This window comes from Vipera ursinii (assembly GCF_947247035.1).
Source record: "Vipera ursinii genome assembly, chromosome: 1".
Classification (NCBI taxonomy): Eukaryota; Metazoa; Chordata; class Lepidosauria; order Squamata; family Viperidae; genus Vipera; species Vipera ursinii.
Genome location: NC_139512.1, coordinates 139,372,786 through 139,396,531, shown reverse-complemented (window position 1 = coordinate 139,396,531; position 23,746 = coordinate 139,372,786). Strand labels below are relative to the sequence as shown.

The 23,746-nt window shown below is 41.9% G+C and overlaps 1 protein-coding gene across 1 annotated transcript in view; it reads left to right on the top strand.

The window, feature by feature from the left end:
* LRP1B (LDL receptor related protein 1B) overlaps window positions 1–23,746 on the top strand; it is a gene marked incomplete at both ends in the record, with an annotated part of 936,568 nt that overhangs the window by 267,228 nt on the left and 645,594 nt on the right. The window contains 1 exon segment of the mRNA XM_083348746.1: window positions 1,007–1,120. Coding sequence (XP_083204872.1) covers window positions 1,007–1,120 — 114 coding nt within the window.

The following is a 23,746-nucleotide window of genomic DNA, read 5'->3' as shown; positions in this document are numbered from 1 at the left end:
ACAAATAAAAGGTGGATTGGATAAACCATCTACTGTGTTATTTGCGGGTTGCTTTTTCACTTTAAATTTTTCTAAGGAGGCTGCAGTCTAAATTGCCCTTTTTAAAATGTGACTTGCTTCTGTTTCATTTGATGGCCATGGTTGCTTCTGAGTGTGCCTGAAGGATAAAATTGTACACAACTGTTGCTCTTTCTTGTTTGGGATATCTGTTTGGGATGCCTCTATTATAACTTTGGCCATATCAAAACTAGAATATGGGCATCACATTCCTTTTTGTACTACAAATAAATTTCTATTCCTACAGTAAACATAGATTCTATTGCAATGTCTTGCTTGGGGTGCTTTTGTGACAAAATAAGTGGCATGGAAGTGAGGTGCTCAAAATATTTAGTGTGTCCTGCCATTACTCTATCTCTATTTCTGATTCTGAAATGGTGAAAGGTTTGAAGAGTTTGCCCCATGCCCACCCCCCAAGTTATTACTTATTAGCACTTATAGGACGTTACCAAGAACTGTGGGGTTCCATAGTTCAGAAATTGTAGACAAACCACAGCAAATCCACAGGGATATTTTCCTACTTAAACTGAAGTATTTGTGAATTATTTGGGAGGCCTGAAGTGTTGGGATCCCCTTGGAGGACCATAATCTGAGATGATTTGGGAACCTCTGCTCATTCTTCAATGAAATGGGCAAATTTAGCAGGAGAGAGAGAGAGAGACCACTGTAGGATACAGTTGTGTATTTTCTCCCCTGTAGCCTACATTTGATTTGTGCATTAGTGAGCATGCTATCCAATGAAATAGGACAATTTGAGCATAAATACAGGGTGCTTCTGAGGAGGTGTCATATCTGTGTGAAATCACAAATGCAGATGTTTTCAGGCAGGTGTTTCGGATTTCATCAAGGGAAAAGACTATATTGCCTGTTTCTTGTTTCATTAATCGTCTTGCTTCTTTTTGATTATCCATTAATCATTTCCATTCTTTCACTTTGCTTGTGTTTACAGACCACATATGTGAGATAGGAGAGTTTCTTTGTCATGATCGTGTGACCTGCGTCTCTCAGAATTGGCTCTGTGATGGAGACTCGGACTGTCCCGACGAATCAGATGAGGCTTCATGTAAGTAAAAAGTTATCCTGGTTTCCTTTGAACTGTTCCCACTGTAAGAGATGGGCTTACTTTTCTTTTAATGTCCTAAGCAGAATCTTAGTGAGGTCTGATTAAAACCTTTGAAGAAATGCACTTTCAGAATGAAGAGATGCTTTTTGGAAAAATATAAAAAATATATATCTCACATTAGAATGAACAATAGCAGCCAAGCATGCGTTCTGTATTTCTTTCCTGACCTAGAAGAGGCAGCAAAGCAAAAGCAAAGGAAACGAAGGAACGAAATAGTAATAGCATACCAGATGTCATTTGCAATAAAAGTAAGGAGAACACAGAGACCTCGAACAAAAATGGAACAGGAGAAAATGAGAGGAAAAGAAAGTAATAGGTGAAAGAAGCAATGTTTGCAAAATGTCAGGAAAAAGGTTTATTAAAACAATAATGATGATGATGATGATGATGATGATGATGATGATGATGATGATAATAATAATAATAATAATAATAATAATAATAATAATAATAATAATAATAATAATAATAATAAATAATCTTGGTTTTTTCCTGTGGCCGAGAGCTATTATAGAAGAGAACAGAAGAGAACCCTATAGGCTTCTTCCCAACACCGTCTTCTGATTAGATTATATTAAATCTTCATATTTCCCAGTCTCCTCGGCAAAGTACAAAATGAAGTGTTCTATTTCATTTCCCCAGGACAATCATTTTGTGTAATAGGAACTAGTAATGAAACTGAGAAAGTTTTCAGGTGAAATGCAAGGCAAGAGAAGAAAGATGGTGCCGAAGACTGGAAAACTCAAAGCACTTTACTTATGTCACACAACAACAATGAAGTAAAAATGAATGATGCTGTTTAAGTGACTGTATTTTATTGTGTGATTCCGACTCCACAAACATAGCTTGGTATTGAGTGTTTAAAACCTTAGTTTATTTGTATATAAGGTACGTCATGTACTGAGGGGCAGCAATTAAAAGACTGATGAATGCCAATTAATTAGCAATTATAGAATAATGGTAATTGCATGTTGTTTTGTAGCAGTTTTAACGTATTTGTTTAATAGGAACTAGATCTTGTCTTCCCTAGGTATCCTGTCATGCTTCCAATTTAGCTTGGACTATTTGAATTAATTGCACATACCTACTTGAAATTATTTGGCACTAAATTCAGAACAGACAACTAGTTTTCCTTTAAGTGCGGATAACTAAGAAGAAAACTTTTGCTAAGTTTTGTAAGCTCCAGGAGTTTGAAAGGGAAATCTCATGCCTGCGTCAACTGGTCTCTTGCCATTGCTAAAGACACCTCATGATTGAAGCACATATCCTTTCCCTTAGTATTTTTCACAGAAGTGGAACCTGTTATAGCAACACATTAAGTTGCAAAAAAGGCAGCTATTTTTCCCCTCTATTTCTGTCTCTTTCTCTGCACTCTTCATCATTATCCTACATGGTGATACCAATAAATGCAGTGGTATATAAGAGGCCATTTCATTCAAGGGCTTCTACAGTACTAATGTGATTGCAAAAAAAGAAGAGCTTTTATACAGAATTTTCATAGCCATAGGAAATTCTATCCTTGTCCTTCATCTTACTTCACTTATCCCAGTCATAGCATGAAGGGTGAAGTGCTTTGGGAGATGTTCCTGAAATTTACAAACAAATTAAATCACTTGCTTTGTCAGTTCTGAAGATCTTAATGCAGTCTTCATGGGGCATCTATCTCAGGTTACATCTAACAGTAAAATTTAAAAAAACCCTATGTCCATATCCCTCCCCTCACATAGATATGCAGGATAATAGTAATTGGGAGTGCTTATTATTTCCCTTGAATATGTTTTCTGTAATTATATGAACAAAATTGTAAGCCGCCCTGAGTCTTCGGAGAAAGGCGGGATATAAATGGGATTAAAATAAAATAAATAAATAAAAAGACAAGTCTGTTGTAACCGAATTGATCTGGGGCAAGACTTTCCCTGCCACAGATGACAGGAGAATCACTGTTCTCTCGGTACATTGTGATCTTACTAACCAAAAAGGAAGAAGGCTAAAGAAGAACAAGGAGGTTAACATTTCTGAAAAGAGGTAGACAACCAGAGCTCAGGAGTCCAGGCGACCCTTAATTTCCTGTGGCCTTCAGCCTATGAACTTGAAAAAGCCTAGTGATCAATTTTGATCTCCGGCGATCAATATCTACTGCTTGTAAGACAAAGAAGGGATTTCATTAAAAAAAAAAGGAAAGTGTGAAAAAAGGAGTAGTTTTAGGGGGGGAAAGTGTATGTGAGAGACAGCATGCGTCCCAGCCCCGCTGGGCTCTGCCGCCCCTTGTTTTAGACTTCACAAACATGTGACCTTTGAGGTTAATGTGCTGCTTGATGTAGCGATACGTAGACAATTTCCAACATCCTTCCCATTTTCTGGTTCCTGGTCTTTATTCTCCAAAAAACCCATTACTTACCTTTTTATTGTCGAGGGCCAACATTTTCCCTTAATTCTTTGCCCGTTTGATTTGTTTTCCCCTTAATCCTCTCTCTGAATTCTGTTTCTCTCAGAATTCCTATTTCTCTTGTAGCTGCATTTTTTTTCCTCCCCTATTTGTTATCCACTATAATCCTTCACACTTATTATTCACCCCTCTTTGAAACATATATCAGCACATCAGTCATCAGCTTTTTTTTTTTTCTATTCTGCTAAGAATACGTTGTCCTTTTAGGTTTGCCTTATGATGCTTTCACCTTTCCTTTTCCATTCCGTCCTTCATCTTTCAGTATTTTTTTTCCTCTCCTTTTGCCTTGCCTCCTTTCACAGCTCTTAACAAATCTTCCCAAGCAGCCTTCTCGTGTCAGTTTCTAACCCTTCAACCTACAAGTGCTTTGCTTCTAGTCCCCTTGTTTCTAAGCTTGAGGCTTTCCATAATCACATCCATCTTTCACTGCTGCCGTATAGGCTATACTGTTGACACTTCCACACAAGCTTTTGAATATTCCATGTCATCACCACCCAGGAGGTAAAACAATAAAGGCAGTGTCTACAGATGGCAGACAAAAACAAGCAAAATTTATACGGACACACTCCCAGTGACATACACAGACACAAAGACACACACACACACACACAGAGACTCATATACATTGTGCTACATGGTGATTTAGAATTCATGATAACTCGTAGCTGAGAGTTTGAGCTAGCATCTCCAATGTTCAGAACAAATACACAATCTGTTACATTGCCCTTTATTGGCAGAGGAAAACCTATCAGCTGCTGCTCCTCTACAGACTTTGGGAACTTACAAGCCATTGAATTTAAATGCAGCACTAATTGGTCCATCCAAATTGCTTCTACCCAGTTGAGCTACTTAAGCAATTATTAATATTATTTATTTCATGTTGCTACTGTTGAATAGGAGCTGGACAAGAGATGGTCTCATATTTCAGAATGAACTAAGAAAGTTCTGCATTGACGGGATCAATACTATGGGATCCAATCTGGGCTGGTCATCGGGACCAGAGGGTTAGTCTTCCGAGCTTTCAGACTTGTGCTGGAGCTCATCCTCAGGGAACTTCTTTCTAGCAGAATGTGTGCTTTGGGCTATTCTCTGTGTGGTAGTATATGGTGTCTGTCATGGGTAGCTTTTTAGATGTTGATTGGGGTGTTAATGGCTGGTTATTAAGACATTAGCTATTGTTTCCTTGTGCTGCCAAGCCCTCACCTCCTAAGTACTTGATAAACTGGTGGTAAATCAACACTCCTGTTGACTGTCAAGGCACCTGTTTCCTAGGCTTCAATAACTTCTCTGGCTGCTCACCCAACAATCTTAGTAGTTACAAAATTGAATGTATGTCCTTGTTTATTGCAATGTGAGGCTACCAATGACTTCAGGTCTTCTTTTCTGACCACTTGCTTATGTTCTTGCAATCTGGTAAAAAAGGTAAAGGTAAAGGTTCCCCCGCACATGTGTGCTAGTTGTTTCCAACTCTAGGGGCTGGTGCTCATCTCCATTTCAAAGCCGAAGAGCCAGCGCTTGTCCGAGGACATCTCCGTGGTCATGACTAAATGCCAAAGGGGCACGGAACACTGTTACTTTCCCACTGGAGTGGTCCCTATTTTTCTACTTGCATTTTTATGTGCTTTCAAACTGCTAGGTTGGCAGAAGCTGGGAAGAGTAACAGGTGCTCACTCTGTTACGCGGCACTCGGGATTCGACCCGCCAAACTGCCGACCTTCTGACCTACATAAATTCTTGCCAGTTAGTAATTGTTTTAGAAAATAAACAAATGTTGGTTCCATATTGAAGGAGAAAACATACCATCTCTCAAATAATGTGATAATCTTTCTGTTTTCTAGTTAGATATATTAATGGAAACAGTTTATGTAACTGAATCTGTATTGGTTACTGTGAATCTCTTTACTGACTTGCCTTTTCATCCAAGGTAACATTTAGTGGTCAGGTTTACTTTATTAACTCCCTGGATTTGAATACTGGAGTTTGTTGAATGGCAGGTATTTATTTGACTTTGTGAATAGATGTTGTCACTTGTCTCTACTAAATTGTCAAATGCCTGGTTAGAACTGTTATTTTCTACCTACAAATAGATTGTCGGTCTTATTTTTTATCCCAGACTGATACTTTTATTAAAGTATTCCATTTGGAATATTGTCTCCCTTGGCTCCAAAAAGACAGTAGCCTTGGAATTCAGAGAGTATCCATGGATATATATCAGCACCATGTCAAAGGTTGTTTTTCATTATACTGTATCTGAGGGGGGGAAATATTCCCTAAAACAACAATTTGGAAATAGAACATGAACATATAGAGACAAACATGCCAATTGGAAGCAACTTGAGATTAGCAATATAACCTCTGGTGCTTCCGCACCACAACATTTTCCACCACAAATCTTTAGAAATATTTCCAAGCACCTTGTGAGCTTTTTACCCTAGCAGATCCTGAAATGCTGACTATTTCAGAGGAGCTGCTCAATATTTCCTACAACTTTCTAATAAGGAGACCAAAATAGACTTCCCACACCTGGCTCATCTAGCCCATGACAGCCAATTATTAGCTTTTTGGAATTTTGGTTGAGAGAGCAGAGCTCAGCCACAATGCCTAGCATATCAATCATTTGTTTGGCAGTTAGGGACACAACACCTAAAGGATATACATTTATCATAACACCATTGCCCCTGTCTATCCTTGTCCTCTTTGATGTCCTTTCTGAGACACCCAGAGAGGAAACCAAATAGAGAAAACATCAACAGAACCCATTCCATTCTGCTTGCTTGCTCCTTGAAGCAGTACCATGGTGCCTTTAGCTTGAGACAGGAATACGAACCCAAGGCTAGGAACAGACCAAGCAGAACTGCTTCAGAACTGTTTCATAATGACTCCTGAATGACAACAGGGAAACTGAATGCTTTTGCTTCCTAGGGAGGACACTAACAGGGAGAAGAGAATGCTACCATTCCTTCGTAACTAACACCAAAGGTCGATATAGAGAGGTGCTTTTTATTTTTTATTTTTTTAACCATTGTACAACTATTTCATTTTTCTACTCTGTCTGGTGAGGAAGAGTAACAGTACATTTCAAGAAAAAGAAATTTTGAGGGTGGCCTCTACCATGCAGGAGACGCTCCTAGAATGATTGATTATTATGGGAAACTGGAATGAGAAACCATAATAAAAAGTGAAAGCCCCAAATATAGAGTGGGTAGACCTGGCTTAGTAATAATGCATATGAAAAGGATCTGGGTGTCCTGGCATGAGCCAGCTAGGCCATTCAGCTTGTAAAAAGGCAGGGGATCTTTTAGGATCCATTAACAGATTCCAAACCAGAAGATGCAATTGTTCACCCTATTCTGCCTTGGAATATTGCATCTAGTTCTGGTCACCACAGTCTAAAACTGACATCAACAAAATGTAGCAAATTCAGAGAAGTGGTACAAGTTCTATAAAGGATGGTTGAAGAAACTGTCTTTGTTAAAGTTATAAAAGAGAAGAATGAGGAAGAAGTTTAAAAGCAATCTTCAGATAGCTACAGAACGACTATAGAAGAAGGAGTAATATAGAACAGAGGTCCCCAACCTTTTGAGCACGAGGGACTGGCTCTTTGCAGAGAGATTTTTCTGTGGACTGGAGGGGGCATGGTTTCATGTACTGCCTGCATCCTACGTGTGGGGCTTTGCTTGTTTGCATGGACTGGTTTCTGACATGCTGTGGCCTGCTGCCAGTCCACGGACTGGGGGTTGGGGACCCCTGATATAGAAGGAGTATTTTTAAAAAAGTTGCTCCATAGGACAGAACCAGAAACAATAGGTTGAAATTGTAGGGAAGTACGTAATTAAGTATTAGGACAAATACCCTAACAATAGGAGCTCTCCAGCAGCGGAATTGTTTGCCTCAGGAGATCCTATTTTCTGTTTTACTGGAAAGGTAGGCTAAACAAAATGCTTCAATGGATCCTGCAGAGAATAGAATACTGGACTAAATGACCTTTGTGGTCCTTTCCAATTCTATGATCTTGTGATTTGATGATAAGTTCAGCACTGTTTGCATGTGATCTTTGGAATCCAATGTAAATCAGAAATTAGTTTTAAATCATTTGGTCATCAGGAAAAAGAAACTGCTAATGATGTGACCTCTTTAGAATCGCTACCAGCTTCATCCAACCTGAATGTAAAGTCCCCAGCTTCAATATATAGTATATGTCATGGTTTAGATGCTAAAACCAATTAAATCAGAACTCTGAGGCTAGAGTTTCCTCAAAGAACGTGTTTATTGGCTACAAAATATTGGCATGGTGAAAAGTGAAACCAAGTCTAAAATTCACTCCAAAGAGTTACAAAGCCAAACTTCCTATCCCAGTGCTATGCAGTCAGCTACATTTCCCAGTAGAATAGTTTGGTGGGCTTTCTAACAAAATGTCCAACCATCTAAGCTAACTAATAGAATGACCTTGGTTCCCACAGGACACAGAATTGTTTAGATGAGCAAAAATAATCCACACAACACCCTTTCGTGTGGCAATTTAGAATGAGCAAGGTGGCTGCAGCCAGGTTTGTTGTAGACTTGACAGTATATAAGAAAAAAAGACCCTAAGAGATAAACAGTATTTTGTACTGGGTCTTATAGGATCAGCAGTAAACTATATTGAATATATTAAAAATTATCCTGAGTGTTTAGATGTAGCATAGTCAAAGCTGTGCTAGGTATTCCTATTATACCACTAGATCTTGGAACTAGGGAAAGAGTCTTTTTGTTTTATGTTCTCCCTTGATTGGAAAATAGTAGATCTGGAAAAAAAATCCAGATGATGGTAAATTATTTTATAAATGGTTTAATTACTAGTTACATCATTTCTAGGTCAGAATGTTGTGTGTAAAAAACCCCATCCAAATTAATATATTACTCAAAGTTAATAAACACATCAAAACAGGAAAAAATCTGATTGTGAGATTGCAAAGTTATTGGTTTTAATTTATGATTTTACTTTCCTGTCACTAAATGATGCTAGTGGAACAGACAAATAGATAAAAGAGAGGATGGGACTTGGCAATGGATTCTTGAGTTCTTTGATGTTTTTAAGCCCTCATCCCTTTATAGAAGAAACCCTGAGAGTTGACCTTTGAAGTCTAAGGGTCCCCAATCCTTAGGGTTCCAGATTTAACAAGTTAGTTTAAAGCTGTTACAGAATAAGTTCTGATCAGACATGCTATTTATAGAAAAGTTGCAGAATTCTCTCAGGCTGGATTGCAACTTGCCTGTTTTGATAAAAACCAGAGTGTTTCAGTGCAAAAAATACCAAGTGTGATTACTTGCCTCTTCAGGTGAGATACTGAACATCAGACCAAAATATTTGCTTTATAAATAAAACTTGTTTCTTAAGCTCACATTTGTCTTCCTGTTCGCGTTCAACCGGAGAGGTAGTGTGACTTTCTTTCATCCACAAAGGTGTATTTCTTTTCCTCTGTTTTTTACTTTATAAATGTATATAAGCAAATGGCACCGAGGCCAAAATTATTTTCACTATGAATACTCAGCAAAAAGTATTATGATCCACTCAGGTACACTTAGTCGTAAACTTTGTGCTGGCCTTTCTCAAGAAGGTGAATTTCACCCTAGGGTGTCAAAGTGCTTTACAGCCAGAAATAAATCAAGGTTTGAGAATGTCCTCTCCCTATCTTTGGTGAGAGCAAGATCTGGGGAGGTCACCCCCAATCCCTCAAAATGCAAGGATTGCAAGTAGAAATTAGAACACACAATTCCCTAAACCAAGCTGATAATTGTGCCGATATAGGTCTCTGTGACTTGTCGGCTCTGCTTATTCCCTACAATTTATCTATCTTTGGGAATAAAATGCGCAGCTGCACATTTGGAAAGGATTTAGACTGCACCTTATTCTGCATTACCAGCACAGTGCGGTCATAGGGGACCGTCAGCTTTTCTTCCACTTTAGTCACGGTTAATTATCTGATGCCTCTTTTGTTTCCCGATCAGGTTTGCAGAGAAGTTAATTTAACTGAAAGCTGATGGCAGCGGTTCACTTCCTTGAATTCTATGCAAACGCTTACAACAGTGCTGGAGACTAATATGGCCCCTGAAGTCTAGTGCCTGATGCCCAAATGTCAGGAATAATTAGATCACATTAAGGATTAATTGCCAGCTAAATTGCACTTTCTCTAGGTTTCAAAAAGTGTGTCTGTTCCGAGAAGCAAATTGAGCTTGTTTAAGTTTAGAAACAGAGGGGCAAATTAATCTTTTTTAAGGGACACATACACAAATAATTCATAGCGAGACCGCAGCATTCCTGGCTTTTTATTTTGTTTTTATTTCAGCCAGCAGCAGTGTGACTTTTATGGCTCAGCTACACATTTCCAACAATACGAAGATCTACACTGGAAATATGGGCTTATCCTTTGGCACTTTGAGATCACTGCAGGGAAGCAACAGATATTAAAAAAAAAAAACCTTCATGCATCCCTAGAGAGAAACCTTCACTCTTTCTAATTTATTCCCAGGTGTCTATGGAGATTCCCAATCATCCAGGTCATGGTTGTCCCAAAGGTACTTTTTTCCAAAAGGCAACTGGACTTCCTTGTTTTTGTTTGTTTGTTTGAAAACATTTAGCTTCTCATCCAAGAAGCTTCTTCAGTTCATTTATTTATTTTATTTATTTAATTATATTTATATACCGCCCTATTCCCTGAGGACTCAGGGCGGTTTACAGGGAATTAAAAATCCAAAATACAAAAATTAAGAACCAAATTAAAAAAAAATTAAATTAACCCTGTAGTCAGTTAAAAAAGAACCCCAAATTAAAAATTCCTCCTCAGTCTGGGCCCGAGAGCTCGAAGAGCCAGGTCTTCAGGCCCCGGCGGAATGATCGGAGGTCGGGGGCAGTCCTCAGCTCCACCGGCAGCTGGTTCCAGAGGGCAGGCGCTCCCACCGAGAAGGCCCTATCTCTGGGTGTCACCCGCCGGCAATCTCTCACCGGCGGAACCCTGAGCAGACCCTCCCTGTGGGAGCGCACTGGGCGAAGGGCGTTTGATGCCGGCAGCAGGTGTTCCCTCAAATAACCCGGACCCAGGCCATGTAGGGCTTTATAGGTGATAACCAGCACCTTGAATTTCACCCGGAGGGCAACCGGAAGCCAATGCAGCTCGCGGAGTAGAGGTGTTACATGGGAGTATCGGGAAACCCCCATTACAACTCGCGCGGCCGCATTCTGCACCAGTTGAAGCCTCCGAGTGGTCTTCAAGGGCAGCCCCATGTAGAGAGCGTTACAGTAGTCCAAACGGGAGGTCACAAGCGCATGAGTGACTGTGCGTAGGGCGTCTCGGTCCAAATAGGGACGCAACTGGCGCACCAGGCGAACCTGTGCAAAAGCCCCCCTGGTCACGGCTCCTATATGATCTTCAAAATTGAGCCGTGAATCCAGGAGGATGCCCAAGTTGCGAGCCCTATCAACGGGGGGCAACACCTCACCCCCCATCGTTAAAGGTGGAATAACATGGTTAACCCGAGACGCCAATATGCACAGCCACTCAGTCTTGGCGGGATTGAGACGAAGCCTGTTTCTCCCCATCCAGACCTGAACCGCCTCCAGGCACCGGGACATCACGGAGAGGGCATCACTGGGTTGGTTCGGGGTGGAAAGAAAAAGTTGGGTATCATCAGCGTACTGGTGATACCCCACCCCAAAACCACGAATGATCTCACCCAGCGGCTTCATGTAGATGTTGAACAGGAGAGGCGAGAGAACCGACCCCTGAGGAACTCCACAAACGAGAGACCTCGGGGCGGATCTCTGCCCTCCTGTCAACACCGACTGCGAACGGCCCCGGAGGTAGGAGGAGAACCACCGTAAAACGGTGCCTCCCACTCCCAACCCCCTGAGACGTCGCAGCAGGATACCATGGTCGATGGTATCAAAAGCCGCTGAGAGATCTAATAGGACCAGGACAGAGGAGCAGCCCCTGTCCCTAGCCCTCCAGAGATCATTCACCAGTGCGACCAATGCCGTCTCCGTGCTGTGTCCGGGCCTGAAGCCCGATTGGTACGGGTCCAGATAATCAGTTTCCTCCAGGAACATAGGGAGCTGATGCGCCACCACACTCTCAACAACCTTCGCCAGAAAGCGAAGGTTGGAGACTGGACGATAGTTGTTTAAAACAGCCGGGTCCAAAGCAGGCTTCTTGAGGAGGGGTCTCACCACCGCCTCCTTCAGGGCGGCAGGGAAGACACCCTCCTTCAAAGAAGCAGTTATTACTGCATGGAACCAGCCTCGTGTTCCCTCCCGAGCCGCATAAGCTAGCCAGGAGGGGCACGGATCCAACAAACAGGTGGTGGAGCTCAGTCTCCCCATGATCCTGTCCACATCATCAGGGGAAACAGGGTCGAACTCAGTCCAGATAACATGCTCAAGACCGCCTGATTCCTCCACATCAGACTCTGCCCAGTCAGAGTCCAGGCCGGTCCGGATCCGAGCGATTTTGTCCGCCAGATGATGACTAAACTCCTCGGCTCGTCCCTGCAAGGGATCCTCTCTCACCTCCTGGTTAAGGAGGGAGCGAGTCACCCTAAACAGGGCGGCCGGGCGATTATCTGCGGATGCGACAAGGGCGGCAAAGTAGTTAGACTTCGCCGTCCTTATCGCCGCAAGATAAGACCTTATAAAGGTTCTTAACTGCAATCGGTCGGATTCGGATCGGCTGGATCTCCAACCGCTCTCTAGACCTCGTCTCCGACGCTTCATCTCCCGGAGCTCCACAGAGAACCATGGGGCCCAACGGGATCTGCGCCGAATCAGAGGTCGCATGGGTACAACGCAGTCGAGTGCCCTGGTGGCAGCCGTTTCCCAGGCCTCCACCAGAGCATCAACTGGGCTGTGGGTAAGGGTGATAGGTATCGGCCCAAGCGCCCTCTGGAACCGGTCCGGGTCCATTAGGCGCCTGGGGCGGAACCACCTGGTCGGTTCCGCCGCCCAGCGGCGGGGAATGGCATGACGGAAAACCAGCCTCAGGAGGTAATGATCTGACCATGACAGAGGGGTGATAGATGGAGAACCCCCTCCCAGATCATCCAACCACTGTCCAGACAGGAACACCAGGTCGAGAGTATGATCCCCCTCGTGAGTAGGGCCCTCAATAACCTGGGTCAGGCCCATGGCTGTCATGGAAGCCATGAACTCCCGAGCTAACTCCGACGACCCCCCCAGTGATGGCAGGTTGAAGTCACCCAGGACTATAAGCCTGGGGAACTCCACCGCCAACCCCGAGAGGGTGTCGAGCAGCCCAGGCAGGGCTGTTGCCACACAGCTGGGCGCCAGGTATGTGAGCAACAAGCCCAACTGAACCCGAGGACCACATCTCAAGAGAAGGGATTCACTCCCGGCCATCTGGACAATGGTGGCCTCCCGGGGACACAAGGTCTCCCGAATAACCACTGCCACCCCACCACCCCTGCCCTGAGCCCGTGGCTGGTGCAGCACCCGGAAACCTGGCGGGCATAACTCGGTGAGAGGCACCCCTCCCTCCGAACCCAACCAAGTTTCCGTGATGCACGCTAGATCCGCACATTCCTCCTCGATCAGATCACGGATGAGGGGAGCTTTGTTAACTACGGATCTAGCGTTAAAATAGACCAACCTGAGCTCAGGGGCCTGATCACCCTCATCCCCGGGTAAGAGGGTGCTAACCGGAGGGTCGGAGCGCGCCACCGCTCGGAGATAGCGGGGGCGTGATCCCAGATGTTGATATGGCCCTCCGCGCAAGCACCTGCTGCCATTCCCTATCGCCGTGGGGATTTGAAGCCCCACCCCCACATTCTCAGAACCAGCAGCCACCTCCCCAGACCCCGTCCCGTCAGGACCTCTAACAGGACCAGACTGAGTGCCGGTTAAAGATTCCCTCCCTACCCCCCCCTCCCTCCCCCTCCCTAACTTCTTAAAATAACCGGCTAAAAATTTTATCAGGGGCCTCTTCGCATGTCTTAACTCGAGGCTCCTATCTAAGCCCAGCCACCTCTCGGAATCCCAAAGCTTGGGATCGTCATTAAGGGGAGTATGGAAACAGGCGACAGGTCGCGCCCATGAGGCAGGAACTGCCCTAAGGGCATACAAGTCCGCTCCGGAATAATGATAAATCATACTGCGCTTGGATAGTCTTTTAGGGCAGATGTTAATGTCCAAGGATCACTCAGTGATGGTATATAGATGGTAAACAAGTCCAGTAGGCATATCTCCTAATCTGCAGAGCCATCTCAGCTCTCACCTGAGATGGAAATCCAGGAGCAGAGAGAGAAAGGGGAATCCTGAGCCAGGGCCACCCCAACTGGTCTCTCACACCAGTGAGGTGGCCGCTGACCAGTCCAAAACCGTCCTCCCACCACGGTCCGGTCCCGGCCACACTGGACTTTCAATAGGAGGGATCTTAACTCCCATCAGGCATGGAGCTAGCCAAATGCCTGCCTGTCAACAAGAAAAGTAAGAACAGGCAGGCCAGGCCTCTGTCAATCCTCGCATCTCCAGCCAGCACCACCAGTCCGGGAGGGGGAAGAACAAAAGCATTCTTTCCCAGCGCTCGTCCGCCAGTCCAGGCAATCTTCCAACAGCGGGGAGAGGCAATCCCAGCCGATGTAGTAAGTCTGGGAATTTGCCAACATGTCCGCCGAGGCCGATGACCAGGCCCACCGTCTGCAGCCACCATCCGGGAGGAGAAAAAGGCTCCGCGCCGCCAAAAACGGCGCCAGCCAGCTGATGGTCGTAAAAAGATCTCTAACCGGTGGGATCGTCGCCGCTGCCCCTCCGACAAGCAGAGGGTATTCACGGCGAGCAAGCAGAAGAGGGAAGGCAGGGCAAGGCGTCCCGGACTTCTCGGCGTCATAGCAAAGAACAGCAGGTCGGCAGGCAGGCAGATTCTCAGTTCTCGAAAGCCGCCGGTTCAGATCAGCCAGCTGACAGTTCAGAGGGGGAGGGGGCTTAGCGCCACGAGGAGCAGCGCCCAGCAGCTGTTCCAGAATCCTCCCAATCCCCAAAGTCGTCTCGGCAGGCCGGCAGAAGAAGAAATCAGGCAAGGCGTCCCTGTCTTCACGACGCTATAACAGCGTTCGGGGCCATAATGGAGCTCGGCAGGCAGCAGTTCTCCAGCGCCGCTAGTTCGGGGGGGGGGGCTAAGCGCCGCAAAGAATAGCGCCCAGCAGCTGTTTATTAAATCCCCCACCCCCAGCGTCGCCTAAACATACCGTGGGCCTCCCTAAGCTGATTCCTTGGAGCCCTCGAAGAGCGCCCGAAGCTTAGGCTGCGGCCGTCGCCATCTTGGGCAAAAAAAAAAAAAAAAAAAAATGAGAAGTGAAACATTTTCAAATATTTTCAAACAAACAAAAAAACAAAACAACAAAAAAGTCCAGGTGCCTTTCGGGGAAAAAAACACCTTTGGCACATTTATTTCCGGATGATAAGTGAATATTGAAATAGAGGAATTCCTTGAGCTGTTGTCCATCTGGAATTTTTCTTGTTGCTTCCATTCTTTTATTGCTTCTCAATAATCAGTACTTGATTATTGACTTCCCTGGCAAGCTGATGCCAACTTTTCACTAACATCTGCTTTTCAAAAAGAAATAACATTTGAGGATATGGAAGCCAGATGTAGATGACCAGGCTGAGTTCAAGGTCAAGCACGTTATCAGTTTGGAGTCCCTTCATGTTCACAATGGGTTCCGTTGCCTTTTCTCTACTGCTGATTTGCTTTGACTGTTAGTAGTTCAGATTTTTGTCGAGAGCTAGCATGGATTAAACAAGTACTCATTTGAACAGCCTTGGTTCCTGTTTTCATGTGCCTGAGAGCAGGAGGATGGAGGCCCATATTCATTGCTTTTATTTTCATGAGTATAAGTGATATACTCAACTGAGAAGCAGTATCACTCATTATTCTATTATAAAAAGTACACACAAAATGGTGAGTTACTCCAGGCACATCATTTACTTTGGTTTATTTTATTTTATTGTTTGGGTGGGGTGGGGGGAAGGTGAGATCACTAGCGACTAACAGTATTTTGCTTATTTCCAGATAGATTGCTACTCAGGTAACTTAAGTGTTCCTATAGGCATCAAATACATTACCCCAGCAATAGATTGGTTTTCAGCAGATAGGGAAGGAAGGAAGGAAGGAAGGAAGGAAGGAAGGAAGGAAGGAAGGAAGGAAGGAAGGAAGGAAGGAAGGAAGGAAGGAAGGAAGGAAGGAAGGAAATTTCAACACTTGTTTAATTTTTGCCACTCCTCTTACTGAATCAAGGGGACTCGTTTTCTGAGGAACTGGATTTTTCTTTCAAGAACCATCTTCTTAACATTTAGCTTCTGCTATGTTAATTTCTTTTATAAGTCCTGATGCTACCTAACTCCAGAACCATAAGATTTTATGGTTTTATTGATCTGTAAATTACTGTTTTTTAAAAAAAAATGTTAATTAATTTGTTATTTGGTTAATTATGTGTGCCAACCAGAAACAGAAATGTGAGATGGACAGCTATATAGATTGAATTAAAGAAAAAAAAAACTAAAACAATGAAATTGAACACTGTCAGACTAGAGATCTCCAGAGTATTTAATGCATTGTCACAAAATGCCTGTTGTGGAGAAAAGAGAAGTAAGAAGTATGACATATGTTCATCACCTTGATTTATTCATAAATATAATACCAGTGGGATTTTTTTTTTAAAAAAAAGAATGACCATTTGATGGAATCAAAATTACTTTTTTTTGTATCTCCTTGATGCCAGAAGATCCATTTACTAGAAAACAAACTGATTCCAAATTGTCCTACGTCTATTATGTACATTTTAACTTTGATTTTTTTTATACATAGATACAGTATTACATAGGGTGACAGATATGCACTGGTTTTGTTGTTGTTTGTTTGTAAGAATGGCCAGTTCCTCTGTTTTTGCAGTCTTTCAGTTTTTTCTCAGAAATACTCTAGGACAGGTGTCCCCAACTTTATGGGTGACAAAGACTGGTTCCTTGGTGAGAGGTTTTTCTGTGGACTGGAGGGGGCATGTTTTTATGTGCTTCCAGGATCCCTCACATGGATAGATGGGGCTTCACTCGTTTGCGTGGACCAGTTTCCTGCATGACATGGACCAGTGCTGGTCCATGGCATGGGGGTTGGGGACCCCTACTCTAGTAATATAAATAAAATGAAACAGTAAAGGGGAGCTGAATGCTGGCCTGCACCAAGGGACATCTGACAGGACTGTTCTGGCAGTGCTGGCCAATGTAATACCTAGGTAAATAAATATATATATCAAAGTTAAGATTCTGATCTAGAACCTGGAAAGTTTGAAAGTTAAGAGAACATCAAACATTGCAAGAATTATTTCTCCCCCTCCTCTCTCTCTCTCTCTCTCTCTCTCTCTCTCTCTCTCTCTCTCTCTCTCTCTGTGTGTGTGTGTGTGTGTGTGTGTGTGTGTGTGTGCTTGTATACTTCTTTTAAGTTACAGGGTAGCAGCAGATTGCGGCAATGGAAAGGGAGAAGAGATGTGAGAAAAACAACTCATTTTCCAATATATATTTTCCAATTGAAATCATCCCCTAAAGCTTTTCCTTCAGAATGTGCAAGTTGTGCCTTGGGATTTCATAGTAGCTAGTTGGGACAAACGGAATTTTGAAAAGAAGAATAGCCTAGAGATGCTATCTCGTAATCTAAATGATTATGAGAAAACTGGAAAAATAAAAAAAAATGGAGGAAATAGCCTTTCCCAGGACCATATTTACTGCATTTAAATTTACTGTATATAAAGTAAAATATTTTTTGAGGGGTGGGGGGGACTTGTTCCTGGTGCTGGAAGCCTTGGAATAATCTTGCCGGAGATACGGTGACTATCCTTTCTGTGGATCTGATGTAAAATGGCAAAACATCCCTTTAATGGAAATAGCGGTCACATTGATTTGGCTTCCATCTTCTTCGGAAGAAAACATTGAGTTCATGGGGCAAATCAAAATACACCCCAGATTATATATAAAAAAGCAAACAAATGCAAATATGCTTGATAAAAACACATTTTTATTTATTTATTTATTTTTTGCTGTTGACTCTGGTAACCTTAGTAGGGACATTCATTAGATGCCAAACCATTTCTGCTTATAGCATTTACCAGCATTTTCTAAGCCAACTCCTTCTACAGGACATTTTTTTTCTGATTAATCTATATGGGTTCCCCTGACTATTGTTTGGGTTTCTCCTTCTTTAAAATTGATAAAAGACAAATAGACTGGGTATAGTTAAATAATCATTGTCCCAGCTTTCTGTTCAGGCTTCTGTCCCAAAAGCTAGTTTAAAGTGCATTGGAAAAGAAAAAGGAACAGCATGGAGGCAACACACAGGCAACTATACTAAAGCCTCCATAGTTTCTACAAGCTAACAGAGCATCTTAGAACATTTAGGAGTCTCTTAAGACTTGTTCTTGCTTATAGTTAAGGTCCGTTATGATTGCTGGAGGTATTCTTTTCCCTCACACTATTCTATTTAAATTACTCCAAAGGGAGTATTGTTCTTCAAATTCCAGTTAGATCACCCACAGAGAAGAAAGGAAGAAGAATTCCACATCAGTTGCCTCTGTGTGACATCTGCACACCAATTCCAGAAAATACATCTCTGGTGCCTCTGCTCATTGCTCCTTTAGGTACATTTCTTTCTTCTGATCTCTGCTTTTCCTCCTTCTTCCATTTTATGTATAATCTTACATAGGAATATAATTCTTTCATGAAGCTGCACTACCATCTATCAGATAATTACTGAAGCATGTAGGCCCGATTGGGTTCAAATCACTGTCCTATCCCAGTCCAAATTAAAGCTACAAAATACAAATTACCCGTAAAGATAATATATTTTACTGTTACCACAATGTTTTTTTCCCCGAAGATAGGAATACTTCCATAATTGTCTTGTCAAATTTGGAAGTTCTAAGTCACAGAAATTAAAAGTATTAGGGATTCTTTATTGTCTGAGGTTTTTTTGGTTTTTTTTGTGCAGAATAATATGAATATAGAATTTGCTACGGCCTTCAGTTCTTCAGTTTACTCAAAACTTTCCTCCTTTTGTTCATTTCCTCAGAGGCCGAAACCTATCATTCTTTCAATAAGTAAATAAATACTTGCACTTAAGTACTATTCATATGCAAATCAAAGTGTAATTTTAGATAATTTTATCCAATTTATATTCTTGTGAATTTTTGATAACTTGTTGAAGTAAATAAAACATTTACAGGCACATCTGCACACCGTAAGGGGAGTATCTTGCAATTATAAATATGATCAAATTATAGTTCCCTTTAAAATACTTTATCAATGCAATTTGTTTGGTTTGATTCCTCATATACCATCGAGTCATTTTGACTTTTAGTATCCACATAGATAGGTTCTCTCCATGGTGATCTGTCCCTAACCTGGTGCTTCAGGTCTTCTAACAGTCATTTCCACTGTAACTACCACCTTAGTGGTGGCCATCCTCTCCTCCCCTTTTTCTTCACTTTTAACAGTATCACAGCCTCTTCAGAGATTATCAATCCACATTGAATCGATCATATGTCAAAGTGATTAACCTGTATCATTTCAGAGACACTATGTCCTACAACATCAACTAACATTATCAGTGGTCCAAGTGATAACATTTATGGTGTCCCAAATTTCTAAAACCCCACACAGATTTCTGGCTGTGGCTGTCAATAAATTGAATGAAGCAAAAAACAAAACAAAACAAAACAAAAACAAAACAATCCAGTATTCAGTGTGGTTGCAAAATAAGGCAGTGTTTCTCAACCAGTGTTTTTCAACCAATGCTGGCTGAGGAATTCTGGGAGTTGAAGTCTGCACATAGCAAAGTTGCCAAGGTTGAGAAACATTGAAAGAAGGAAATGGACAATAATAAATGTAATGGAGTTTGAGAAGTAGCTTGTTTCAACATGCAAAGAATACATAAAAATTATGTTCTGCTTTACATATAGTTGCAAATAACCGAACATTGCATTTATGATGATTTATGATTACATCTACTTATGAATGCATGTGTGTGTGTGTGTTTGTGTATTTGTGTATTTATGTATATATATATATATATATATATATATATATATATATATATATATATATATATATATATATATATATATATGTTTTCTGAGGTTTTCGCGGGTGTCTGTATGTGGACCTTTGGACATTCGGGTTTTTCCTGCGTAGAAATGAAGGTGTAGGCGCAACGTTTCGACGGAATCCCATCCGTCATCATCAGGCTGGTGGCTTCCCAGAAGAAGGAAGCATATGTATATGTATATGTATATATATATATGATTATTTATTACAAATTATTTTTTCTGCCACTTCATTTGAGTAAGCACTTTGCAACACAGCACAGCATACATATGATACAGTATAATAAATCAAAATCTTTCAGAGTTACGTATATAACAAGCTATGTTTGAATCTAGCATTCCTGGCAGAGAGACCTGGTATTGCAACATATCAGCACTGATATATTGTGTTGCTGCTGATAAGTGTTGTCTTAGCTAGATTTATTTTGCTACAATAACATTTTGAAACATGGCAAAAATAAAAAGTTCTTTCTAGAGTCTGTTTTGACTTTGTTGGCACAAACAGATAATTACTGTATTTGTAGCAGATAGATTTACAACCCACAATAATATTTTGCGGTAAACTGTGCTGTGGAAAGGATGTGGTTCAAGATAACGTCACTTCCCCTTGGGCCTCAGTTACAGCATAACCCGGTATAAATAAATACTCTTATTGTAACAATGGCATATTAGGTCCTTTGATATTCCACTGTAAAGAATGTGGTTTATTTAAATAGTGGTTGGATGTTCTTCTTTATTCAGTACTTGGAGTCATGTTAAAGTGTAATGACTGTTTTTCCTCTCGAAATTACTGATGAAAACCATTGTGATTCAGAAGCAGATGGCTGTTCCAAAGAAATGTGAAATTGCTTATCTAAAAGCTGTGTGGCTCAATTTAAAATGAAGATTTAGATGTTTTATTAGGCATACACTGCAAATTGATATTAACCAATGAAAAAGGTTTGACTGGGGGCAGAGGGAGAGAAAAGAATACAAGATGAAAGGACGTCTGCCCAACATATTATGCGAAAAACATTGCATGCCTCATTCTATCCAGCAATATAGATGCAGGCAAATCATAATTTGGCATGTAGTGTACCTGAAGAGCAATCAAAACAAAAAGTTTGAATTAGTCCCTAAAATATTATTTTTCAACTGTGGCTGTTTTCTGCTAACTTGTGTCTGTTTTTGGCTCTGTAGTCTCATATTTGCAAGTCAAATTTCACAGCATGAAAAGTAAGAATTAAGACTTCTAAGCAATTTATGGAGCCCTATATAATTTGGTAAGTTTAAGTTTGGCTCGGGCTAATAGATGTCATAGCGGTTGGTACAACTATCTAAGGACTAAATTATAAATTATATTCAACTGCTGGCATCTGACTCTCCCTGCCACTCGGTCCAAATGGCCTATCAAAGTAGACAACATAAATGTATACAACAAGACTTCAATTAGGATTGGAAGTCAGTGTCACAAAAGAGAGATCAGCAATCAAATACAAAATATTGCCAGAGACAAGCCAAGTCTGTAGTTAACGGGCAGCAACTTATAATTGTCTCTGTTGTAGCCAGGCTCTGTTTTAAAATCCATATAGCTGAAACCATTGCTGGAAGTATTAGATTGGATTCAGACAGAAGTCAAAATCTGAGGATGACTTGGTAGCCTTATCCTCTATCTTAGTAAGGTAAAGGTTTCCAAGTCCAGTCGTGTCAGTCTCTAGTGCAGGGGTCAGCAACCTGAAACAGTGAAAGAGCCACTCGGAACCGGTTCCCTCACAAAAGGAAAAACTGGGAGCCGCAAAAAATGTGTGCGCATGCGCGTACATGCGCGCATGCACAGAACAGGGTTTGACTGAAGAGTGGAGCCAAGGCGAGATATGCACCTACCCTGCGTATTTGAATTGATTGGTTGAACTTTTTTAGTCCCACTTTTTTTTGGGGGACTGCACATGGCAGAGGACTGGGAGCCACAGGAGATGGCTGAAAGAGCCGCATGCGGCTCCGGAGCCGCGGGTTGCAGACCTGTGCTCTAGTGGATGGTGCTCATTTCCATTATTTGGTCAAGAGATCCAGCATTGTGCGAAGACATTTTCCATGGTCACGTGGCCAGCAAGATGCATAGAATACTGTTACCTTCCCACCAAAGTGGCACCTATTTTATCTATTCACATTTGCATGCTTTTGATTGCTTGGTGGGCAGGAGCTGGGGCAAGGAATGGGAGCTCACCCCACTGTATAGTGCTCAGGTCTCAAAACTGTGTTTTCAGCTTTCCAATTGATAAGCTCAGCTTCTTTAACCACTGAGCCATCACACACACCCCTCTAACTTAGCAGCAGAAAATTTTGAGATCGTTTATGGATGACCACCAATATCTATTGCCAAACACCCACTGTGCACTCTTTACTATCTCCAACTGCCAAATGCCATTGCCAACAGTGTGTGTGTTTTGAATAGTATCGGACACATTGCAGCTCAGCAGCATATTTCTTCATTGCTGCGAGTTACAGTGAAGGTCACGATGCTGCTTATCTTCCTGGACCACGATTGTCTAACAAAAACCATGCGCTGCTGAATTAACAGTCCCATGTCTTTGCCCTGCCTTGCAAAACTTCTTTACAGGTCCATCTGCTCCACTTTGCAGACTCCAGAAAAAATCTTTCAGAACCTCTTGCTGCCCTTTTCATCACAACGTAATAAGAATGACATTTTAACAGAAATGAGATGACACAAATTCATCCCAGATGTTTCTTTCTAACATCTTTATTGGAGGGGAAAGAGGCTGGAAACATTTTCCCAAGTTCCTCGGTTAAGTGGAATGGAAAACAGCAGGGCTTGGTTTTCTGGTTTCATAGGATTGTACTTTTGGATTGAAAATAGTTTGCACACAATTATTGATTGCTTTAAATGTAAAACAGTGTAAAATGTAAAACATGTGATTTTGCCATGTGAACACTAAAAAAAGAGACTTCAGATAGTGTTGTTTTTAATGCTGAAATTAGATTACAAAACTTATAAATACTATCAATATTTCACTGTGTGTGAAGACCAAATATATCCTACACAAATAAGTTTATTGTGGGGAAAAGCGTTTCAGACATAGAAAATGATTTATTTCTTCACTGTGATTTAAAACTAAGTTGTAATGAACAAGCATTCCGGAGAAAAGCTTGCTGTTCTTTCTGAGCTGATTCTCTGATTTGAAAGTTAAGTAGAGAAGGTGCTTTTAAAATTGGGACTTTTCACCACACATGAAACAGGAAACTTTTCTGTTTTATTACGTCTACCAGATCTACCCTGGTAAAAAATGGTCTGGTTGTTCAATAGATGACTGCAAAGAGATGCAGACAACTTCAGACTTTTGCAACGTAGATAAACTTACCATGCTCCAGGGGTCTTCAAACTTGGCCTTTTTAAGACCTGTGGACTTCAACTCCCAGCCAGAATTCCTGGCTGAGGAATTCTGGGAGTTGAGGTCCACAAGTCATAAAAGGGCCATGTTTGAAGACCTCTGCCATACTCCATTAATTTAAGATCCACCCTCATGGCTGAGCTAAAGTGTTGGTCCTTTAATTGGCAGAAACAGAAAATAGTATGAAACATACTGCCCATCCCCATCTGGCGGGAGGCATAATGCTGTCATAATGCTATGGATGTTTATGTTTATGTTTATGTTTTATTTGATTTCTATACCGCCCTTCTCCCAAGGGACTCAGGGCGGTTCACAGGGCATATATAAATAACGATACAAAAGTTAAAAGGAAATTAAACCAGTGCCCAATTAAAATACAACAATAATAGAATACTAAAAAACCAATTAAAAACCCATATTCCCCCATCAGGCCAGACCAGCTAATTCAAATAAGTGGGTCTTCAGCCCGCGGCGGAAGGATCGGAGGTCTGATGCCATCCGGAGCTCAACCGGCAGTTGGTTCCATAATGCCGGAGCACACACAGAGAAGGCCCTCCCCCTGGGGGCCACCAGTCGACATTCCCTGACCGGAGGCACCCTGAG